At 38.2% G+C, this 10,298-nt stretch overlaps 1 protein-coding gene across 1 annotated transcript; it reads right to left on the bottom strand.

Moving 5' to 3' along the window:
* On the bottom strand, positions 1 to 378 carry LOC107062468 (uncharacterized). The gene has a single exon (XM_015313143.1). It carries the CDS (start codon positions 376 to 378, stop codon positions 1 to 3), a length of 378 nt encoding a protein of 125 aa, XP_015168629.1.
* Between the last annotated feature and the right edge of the window lie 9,920 nt (positions 379 to 10,298).

Here is a 10,298-nt window from a genome sequence, read left to right as displayed (position 1 = left end):
CTAGTCCCGGAACAAGTACGGATAATGGGTCCTCATGTCTTCTTCTCTTTCCCAGGTAGCTTCCTTTCCAGAATGGTTCCTCCAAAGCACCTTTACTAAGTGAATTCTCTCGTTTCTAAGTTGCTTTACTTCTCGAGCTTTAATCCGGATAGGTTCTTCATTATACGTCAAGTCAGGATTAACCTCAATAGATTCAACTGGAAGAACATGTGATGGATCAGAACGATATCTTCTGAGCATAGAAACATGAAAGACATTGTGGATCTTCTCCAACTCCGGTGGCAAAGCCAATTTTATATGCAACTGGTCCAATCCTTTCAAGTATCTCATAAGGTCCAATGAATCGGGGACTAAGTTTCCTTTTTGTCCAAATCTCATAATCTTTTTTCATGGAGACACCTTTAAGAATACTTTATCTCCCACTTGATATTCAATGTCACGCCTTTTAAGATCAGCGTACGACTTTTGTCGATCCGAAGAAATCTTTAGACGATCCTTGATAATTTTTACCTTGTCCTCTGTTTGTTGCACAATTTCAGGACCAACAAGCTTTCTTTAACCAACTTCACTCCAACAAAAAGGGGTCCAGCATTTCCTTCTGTATAGAGCTTCATAGGGAGGCATTCCAATACTCGATTGGTAGCTATTATTATAAGCAAATTCTATCAAAGTCAAGTGACCCAACTACCCTCAAACTCCATAATACAAGCTCAAAGCATATCCTCCAAAATTTGTATCACTCTTTTCGACTGGCCGTCTGTTTGAGGATGGAACGAAGTGCTAAATTTCAGCTTAGTACCCAAAGCTTCCTGTAAGCTACCCCAAAATCTAGATGTAAACCTTGGGTCTCGGTCAGATACAATAGACATAGGGATACCATGTAGTCTTACAATCTCATTAATGTAAAATTCGGCTAAACGCTCAAGTGAGTAATCCATCCTAATTTCTAAGAAGTGAGCACTCTTTGTTAACCTGTCCACAATCACCCATATGCATCATGATTTCTCTGAGTGCGAGGAAGTCCAGAAACAAAGTCCATAGTTATTCTCTCCCATTTCCATTCCGGCATCAACAAGGGCTGTAGTAAACCAACTGGGACTTGATGTTCTGCCTTTACTTGTTGACAAACCAGACATTTGGAAATGAACTCCTCAATGTCTCTCTTCATACCATTCCACCAATAATGTTCCTTGATGGTCTGGTGCATCTTTGTACCTCCAGGATGCATTGCATATGGTGAAGTATGTGCTTCATTCAGTATTTTTCTCCTCAAGTTGTCATCATTAGGGACGCATAACCTGTTCTGATAAAATAAGACAACATCCTCTGTTAATGTAAAATCCAACTTTTCCCCATTTTGAACTTCTCTGGTCAATTTTACAAGTTTCTCATCTATCTTTTGTGCTTCTTTCACCTGTTCAAGTAATATTGGCTTTACTCGTAAATTAGCAATAACTGAACCATTTGAATCAGGTGTAAAACAAACATTCATGGCTCTTAACTCAAGGAGCAAGGGTAAATGACTCAAAGAAATGCTTGCAAAGGGTTTTCAACTTAAGGCATCTGCAACCACATTGGCTTTACCTGGATGATAATCAATCGTGCAGTCATAATCCTTGATGAGTTCAAGCCATCTACGTTGTCGAAGGTTTAGCTCCTTCTGAGTACCCAAATACTTTAAGCTCTTGTGATCAGTAAATATATCATGACATTTCTCTCCATACAAATAATGCCGCCATATTTTTAAAGCAAACACTACAGCAGCAAGTTCAAGATCATGGGTAGGATAATTCAATTCATGCGGTTTTAATTTCCGAGAGGCATAAGAAATAACCTTCCCTTCTTGCATCAAAACGCATCCGAGACCATTGTGAGAAGCATCAATGTATACTACATACTCTTTCCCTTCAATTGGTAGAGTAAGTATAGGCGCTTGAGTCAACAAGGATTTGAGAGTTTCAAAGCTCTCTTGGCATTTGTCATCCCAAATAAACTTTACTTCCTTCTGCAAGAGCTTAGTCAAAGGAGAGGCAAATGATGAAAAAGCCTTTCACAAATCTTCTGTAGTATCCTGCTAAGCCTAAGAAACTTCTTACCTCGGTTGAACTTTTGGGAGGTCTCCATTCAACAACTGCTTGTATCTTACTAGGATCCACCTTCACGCCTTCGGCTGATACAACATGTCCTAGAAATGTCACTTCATCAAGCCAAAATTCACACTTGGAAAGTTTAGCATAAAGTTCCTTCTCCTTCAAAATTTGCAAAATAATCCGGAGGTGTTTATCATGGTCTTCACTACTTCTGGAAAATATTAAAATATCATCTATAAAAACAACCACAAACTGATCAAGATAAGGCTTGAATAGTCGATTCATTAGATCCATGAATACCACAGAAGCATTTGTCAATCTGAATGGCATCACCAAATATTCATAATGCCCATACCGAGTTCTAAAAGCAGTTTTAGGAATATCTTCCTCTCTAACACGCAGTTGGTGATATCCAGACCTTAAATCAATCTTTGAGAATACTTTAGCACCCTTCGGTTGGTCAAACAAATCATCGATCCTTGGTAGTGGATATCTATTTTTGATTGTTATTCTGTTCAATTGTTTATAGTCAATACAAAGCCTAAGAGTGCCATCTTTCTCCTTTACGAACAAAAAGGGGCACCCCAAAGAGAAACACTAGGTCGAATAAAACCTTTCTCACGAAGTTTTTGTAATTGAGCTTTCAATTCTCTTAATCCTGCCGGAGCCATTCTATAAGGAGTGATAGAAATAGGGATACATCCAGGAATAAGCTCGATTGGAAATTCAACCTCTTTTTCCGGGGGCAATCCAGGAAGGTTTTCTGGGAAGACTTCTGGAAAATCACATACAACAGGTATGTCCTTGATACAAGGACTCTCCAACCGTGTATCAACTATGTGAGTAAGGTATGCCCCACATCCTTGACGCATCAATTTTCTTGCCAAGGCCGCAGAAAGTAATACTAGCTGTCAATGATCTTTCACCTTGTAGAAGGATGAAAATGTCGGATCTTTAAAAGTCACATGCTTTGATCTACAATCTACCACTGCATGATATTTATGAAGCCAATCCATCCCGATAATAACATCAAAATCCTTGAAGGGCATTTCAATCAAATCAGCAGGGAAGACCAAGCTTTGAATCACGAAGGGACAATCACGATAAATTCGATTACACACAACTTGGTAACCCAAAGGACTTTCAACCAGCACATCATAATTAAGTTTCACAGATTTCACATTTTCAGGAAGAACAAGTGATGAACAAATATATGAATGTCGGAACCCGGATCAATCAATGTAAACACACATAAGCCAAATAAGTGAAATTTACCGACAACCACGTCTTGTCCATCTTGATCATCCCTCTGCCTCATAGCATAAGCACGTGCAGTAACCCTTTGTCCACTAGCTTGATTAGCTCCACTTGTAGCTGATGCTTGGGTGTTTTTAGGTCTTGCATCTCTATTAGTTTGAGGAGGATTCATAGAAGACTTATAAACTGAGCCTTCAGTTCTTAAGGAAGGAGCATTATTAGGATTAGGACAATCCTTCACCTTATGATCAAAGCTCCCACAATTGAAACATGCACCAGAAGCTCTCCTGCAAGTTCCATAGTGATTCTTTCCACATTGCGGACAAGTGGGAACATGAGGTTTGCCTTAGCCATAATTTGGAGTGCTAGCTGTAGAAAAATCTGATCTGATTGGCTTTTGTTCCAGTGGCCTATTATCACCAACAGCCTTAGAGTTATTAAACCTTCCTCTTTTTGATGGACCCCCAAAATCTGGTCTAGGCTTTCGGAATTTGTTTTCATTTCTACTAGCTTCTTCTTTATCAAGTTGCTCCCAAGTAAAAACAGCAGACACTAACTTACAAAAGTTCTCATGTTGCAGGATCGCCACATTCTTTCTAATGGAATCATTTAAACCATCTTCAAATTTCCTGCACTTGTCTTTTTTCCTCTTTAATAATACCCCCAGCATAATGAGAGAGCCTTAGAAACTTCTGTTGGTACTCAGCAATAGACATTCCTCATTGCCTTAAAATTCAAAAACTCCTTTCTCTTTGCATCACAATAAGCAGGTGGGACATACTTCATACGAAATTCCCTAAGAAAATCATCCCAAGTAAGAACAACAGGTTTTACCTTGGCATTTGGAACACTTACCCACCAATCATAAGCATCCTTCTGTAATAGTGAAATAGCATACTTAAATTTGGCAACACTCCAACTGCTCAAACACCCTCTCCATGTGCTCCAGCCATTGTTCAGCATCAGTGGGATCAACGGTACCTTCAAACTCCACTCCACCCATTTTCCTCATTTTCTCAAAGTTAATCACGTTGGGATCATGCATCGCTTCAGCCATGTGGTGGAATAATTCAACCATTTGTTGAAAAGGAGGATTCATGGCTTGAGTACGATGGCTCATGTGAGGATATGGACCAGCTCTTACACCCTGATAGTTTCCCACTTCAGACCCACTAGTGTGGGGAACATATTGATTCGAGAAAGGTTCTCCAACCTCTTCTAGTGCATGAGGTACCCGAACCTTCACGAGCAACTTCCATAGGTCGGTCAGAATAAGAGGCCATAACTTAACAAAACTAAAACAATCACAAGATCATTATTCATAACTTCATCAAAGAATGCGACAATTATATGTTCATATTTTACAATATCGGTAAATAATCAATTAAATAGTTTACATGCTTAATCTTATTCAATTAGAAATAACATCAGCTATGTCTGAAGACCAATCGACATACAATACAAGTTACATTACATATCAGCAAAAAAATAAAATCTAACTTCAATTAAATCATAATCTACCTCAATCGACGAATTGGAAGCGAACAAGCTAAATTGCTAGAGCCTTTCTGTAACACCCTGGAATTTAGTGAGTTGAACTAGTGAGTTCTAGAACCTTTGGTAAGAGTTTTGGAGTGTCGTATGAGGGTTAAAACTTGTATAAATATTTCCCGTACTTAGAAGGGAAGTTTTAGGGGTTAAACTTCCTGGTACAACCCCCCAAGGGGTCCTTGAGGGGGACCCCAAAAACAGTCCCCAAAACTGTAATTTGGCAGCACCTACGGTTGCAAACTACTGGGCGTAGATTGACCCACGCCCCGTAGGTTGGGGGTTCATGGGTCAAGGCCTGCAACAGGCCTGCAAAAGGTGAGCCTCAGTCCCTAACCACGGAGTGCAAACCACGATCCGTCAACCCACCTACTGTCCGTAGGTGGGATCTGTAGGTCTGCCCATTTTTCCAATTTTTAGTTTTTAGTTAAGTGCTTAGTGGTTAAGTTGGTAATTAATTAGGGGTTAAGTAGGTCGGTTAGTTAGTTAATTTGCCTCCTATATAAGTATAATACACCCCTAAACTAATCACTTAACTCATTCATCAAAAGACCCAAATTACTCTCCAAGAAATCCTCTCTCTAGAAGAAGAAGTTTTACCATTGATTCAAGCTTTGTTTGGGGCTTTGATTGAACGTATGTGAAGCTTAATCATCCATGGGTTCTTCCACCCATGGAGCCCCCATAGTTTCCCCTCAATTGTGAACTCAAAAACCCAATTCTAGCTAGGGTTGTGATTGCATTGTGGGTAGGGCTTGGGTGTGATTCCAATCTAGTGGATAACACCCAATTATGATTGAATTAGCTTTGTTAAATGATATTATGATGGTTTCATGTGATTTCTATGATGAACCCTAATCTAAATTGATGAATGTGATCTTTGTGGGTTGATGCCATTAGAGATGAAATTGAAAGTCCATGAGTGACCTTCCTAAATCAATGTTGTGTGTAGTAATTGATCAAGATTAGGAATACCTAGACATGAATTAAACTAGACTCTATACTACATGATTGATCTTGACTTGTGAAGATGAAATTGAACCTTTAAAGTAAATTATGACTAGAATCACCTAGTATTAAATAATGTGATTGAATGTCTTGTAATCTAGGTTCATATTATGATTTCATGATGTAGAGTAATTGAGAATGAGCAGTCATAGTAATGAATGATGATCATTAGGGCTTAAGCAAGAAGCTAGTATGATTAACTTTAGATCCTAATGCATTGAGAGTAAAACCTACATATGAGTACAAGGCTAATGAATAGGATTGAGTTGAGAGACATTTACCTACCTAGATCACCTATTGAATCATAGATGGTAGGAAGATATAGAATCACTTACGTCAGAATGTTATCCTTGTCTAATGAAGAATTCTAGACATGATGCTAAGTATGAATATGAACTTAACATGAAAGACTTCTCACATAGTAATGGTTCTAGGGTTGAAGAACTTCTCCTAACTAATTGAACCTAAGGCTAGAGAGCCTTTATACATAGGTCATGGATGGTGATAGTTTCTCACACATGGTCTAAAAGAGGTATTAGCATGGATTGGTTGTCAAGAACCTCTTTCCATTAACTTGAGTCCAAGTAGAGACTTAATGATTGTCTTGTGGGATTTATGCCTAGCACCGAGTGGATATTGAAATGAGATGGAGATTCCAACCTAGTTTAGTTTGGGCTTTCATGGAGGTTCCCACCTAGTTAGTTTGGGCTTCCCACAAGGGATTTTTCACCTAGAAGAGTATTTATTTCCCCAAGTGTGTCTCATGAGATGGAAACCTCACCTAGTGGAGTTTGGGTTTCTAGTAGCAATCTCCGTATTCCATAACTACGTGCCCCGTAGAAAAGTTAGCTAGTGGATCCGACTAAGCTAAAAAACGGTCCTACCTTTGCAAGTGGACCAACCCTTAATGGTGTGGGTAACACCATTGGAGATTATGTGATAACTCATATGTTCTGATGTCGGTTAATGTTATATCCCAATTAAACAAGATTGGTAATGAACTAAGATTGTGCTCAAGGTATCATCTCCTAGAGTTCAAACCTCATGGGCTAAGATTATGCATAAAGTAGAATCTCCTAGAGTCCAATGCAAGTAATGGTCTAAGATTATGCTTGAAGGAGCATCTCCTAGAGACCAAACTAAAATGAACTAAGAGTATGCTTTAAGCAGTATCTCCTAGAGTTCAAACATGATGAACCAAGATGCACTTAGGGTAGTATCTCCTAGGGTTCAACCTTAATGGTCTAAGATTGTGCTTGAAGAAGCATCTCCTAGAGACCAAGCTTAATGAACTAAGATGTACTTAGTATAGTATATCCTAGGGTTCTAAGTAAAGAGGGACTAAAACAAGTTAGTGAGGGACCTCATAATGTTCAAGAGTGTGAATGGACTTAGATATGCTTGAGTAGTGCCTCCTAGATTCCATAATAATAATAATGAACCTAGACATGCTAAAAGAAGTAGCTCATAGGGTCCAACTTTATAATGAACTTAGATTATGCTTTAAGTAGCATTTCCTAGGGTTCAAACATAATGAACTAAGATATACCTAGTATAGTATCTCATAGGGTTCAAAACAAGAAGGAACTAAGATAGACTTAGTAAAGTGTCTCCTAGAGTTCCAACGCCTTAAAAATAGGGCTAGTCTCTAAGTTAAGGAACATGAGTATGATGACCTAAATAAGTACTTAGTATGAGTAGTAGTATGGGATGCTACTCATGCCTTACACAAAGTATGACTAAAGGTTACCTTATGAGTGCTGTCTTACATGAGTGATGCTTGATGGATTGTTGCTATAAATGCCTTCCAAGATAGGATTGACTAGAAGTAATAATTCCTTTGTCTACATGAAGTAAGCCAATAGTGATACCAAAGGAGGGTGAATATGACTAGGATGACTTCAAGGTAATGCTTAGTGTGAAGGGTAGAATGGGATGCCTTTTATGCATTGCACAAGTGTGTCTTGAGTTTATTAGGAGTATGGTACCCTTATGGTAGAAAGGTTTAAGACTTAACTATGCATATAGACCATGATTAGGATGACCAAAAAGGGATACTTGGCTTGGGTGGTATTATGGGATGCTATTCATGCTTTGCACTTGTATGCTTTTGAGGTTACTTAAGAATGGTGCTATTTTGGTAAAAATGACCAAAAATCAATTATGCTTGTGTGATACCTATAATGAAGACTTGGCTTATTGAAATTATGGCTTATCTCCTATGCTCATTAACTATTTCTTATAATTGACTTAGGTTTATATGATGCTTGTGTTGATGATTATTCTATGGCTATGTTGATTGTGTCATAAACACGTTATTATCTCTTATGCTTATGTCTTATGTTGACTAACCATTTTGAGATGCTTTTATGATGTTGTGCTAGCTTCCATACTTGGTACATTTTGTACTAACGCATATTGCCTACATTCTAATCAAATGTAGGGTCTTGGAGATTGAGTTCATTTGGAGGCTAGGTTTCTAAGGTGCAAGGAGAGTTGAAGATCTTGGTGAGTCCTCATAGCTTCGAGGACAAACCAGCCATTTCCTTATGTCTTTATTTCATGTTTTGAGACTATTGTATGGGTTGTGTCCCAAGAGTTTATTCTAAAAAGTTGTATTAGATGGTTTGAGACAAAGTCTAGAAAGTCTTCCGTTTGCTTTTATGAAAAATTACTTCGATTGTAAAAGTTTTAAATTTTCCCGTATTTTCTATTATCTTATGTTCAGGATATGCTAAGGGCTTATATGCGACCCCTTTGGGGTCAACTAAAGTCTTCAGCCCCAGCACCTTCATCAGCTAGTGTTCCATCCTTCAGGTTTTGACAGGATCAGAAAGGTAGGGCATTAGGCTCTAAGTCTCAGGGGAGTATTTCAGGCACCAGAACCTACCCAACTTGTCCTAAGTGTGGTATGAACCATCCGGGGCAAGAGTCTTGTAGGGAAGGAAGTATGTTTTGGGTATGGTCAGACCGGTCACAGGTTGAGAAAAGTCCTTCTTCTAAGTAGGGTCAAAGAGGTAATAATGGTAAAGCTCAGTCTACAACTTCAGCACCGCTAGAAGGTCACCCGACTCAGCAGGGTAACTCATCTGGTTCAGGTGGCAGACGACGCCAAAACAGGTTCTATGCTCTTCAGGCTCGCCAGGATCAGGAAGAATTTCCTGATGTAGTCACTGGTACATTACAGATTTTTAACTTAGATACTTATGCTTTGTTAGATCCAGGGGATACTCTTTCCTTCGTAACTCCCTATATAGTAGTCAACTTTGGTGTCAGTCCAGTAACTCTCTCAGAACCCTTCTCAGTCTCTACTCCGGGGTCAATTACATCGTGTTACTTCTAGGGAGTAACCCCGGGTCGTGACACTTTCCTTTTATAAAAGTATCAGAACACTCAAAGTATAAGACAAACAAAGCATACGATCACTTTAATATGCTATATTTTTCAAACAAAGGTCTTAGATATTCAAACCAACATGATTCTACCTTTTTGAAGAACTAACGAATTATTAATAAGTTATTTTATCAAATTGAAGGTTATCATGATCAACCCGATTCCACTCATGGACTTTTAGCCCAATTGATCTCTCTTGAGCAGTTGATATGCTCAAGAATCCATTTTTATGGGGTTCCTAGGTTCTCCAATATCAAATTTTAAGGTTATGTTTCATGCTACAATATCAAATTTAATAGAAAAGAATAAAATTTCAACATAATTATATTAAAGATATATTCTACCACAACAATAAATAATTGAGGATTCAGCCCACAAAGTTTTACGAAGAACTCATCATTCAATTCTATGAAGAAAACAAATTATAGAAGGAAAAGATGAATTGAAATCACTTACCTTAGGGGAGAAAAGCCCCAAGTCTTGAAAAGAGTCTTTCTTGGGAATCTCTGGTCTAATATTTTAAGTTATGATTAAGACCAAGTGAAAATTGACTTAAAACATGAATAAAACTTTTTCTACCTTTGTTATAGCGAACAAACCCTTCATTATAGAAAAGTCTCACATCTTCGATGTCTTCTCCATAACGAACCTCCCTTCGTTATAGAGAAGGAGACTTTTTCTACATAGGAGGCCTTTTCTATATAGAAGCATGACAATTTTTTGCACTATCTTCAGTTTTCAATTCTTTGCCAATTCTAAATCCGCAGGAACCTATGCAAGGGTATTATGGTCTTAAGCATTATAATGATAGGGTATGTCGTTACATTTCTGTACTCTCTTTGATTTTGCTTTAGTCTGGGATACTTTGTTTTGCATTTTAATCCATTTTTGGGTCTTTCCTTGCTGTTTTTTGCCTGAAATCAACCTAATCGTATCAATTGGCTCATCACATTAACAAATATACAATAAACATATCAATATCCATAAGAACATAATCAAAAC

The sequence above is a fragment of the Solanum tuberosum genome, unplaced genomic scaffold (genome assembly GCF_000226075.1).
Source record: "Solanum tuberosum cultivar DM 1-3 516 R44 unplaced genomic scaffold, SolTub_3.0 scf00231, whole genome shotgun sequence".
NCBI classification, from domain to species: Eukaryota; Viridiplantae; Streptophyta; class Magnoliopsida; order Solanales; family Solanaceae; genus Solanum; species Solanum tuberosum.
This window is presented reverse-complemented; position numbering and strand designations above follow the sequence as displayed.

Bases quoted from the DNA above. Each gene is read 5' to 3' on its own strand.
- LOC107062468 (XM_015313143.1), bottom strand. From the start codon at position 378: ATGAGATTTGGACAAAAAGGAAACTTAGTCCCCGATTCATTGGACCTT.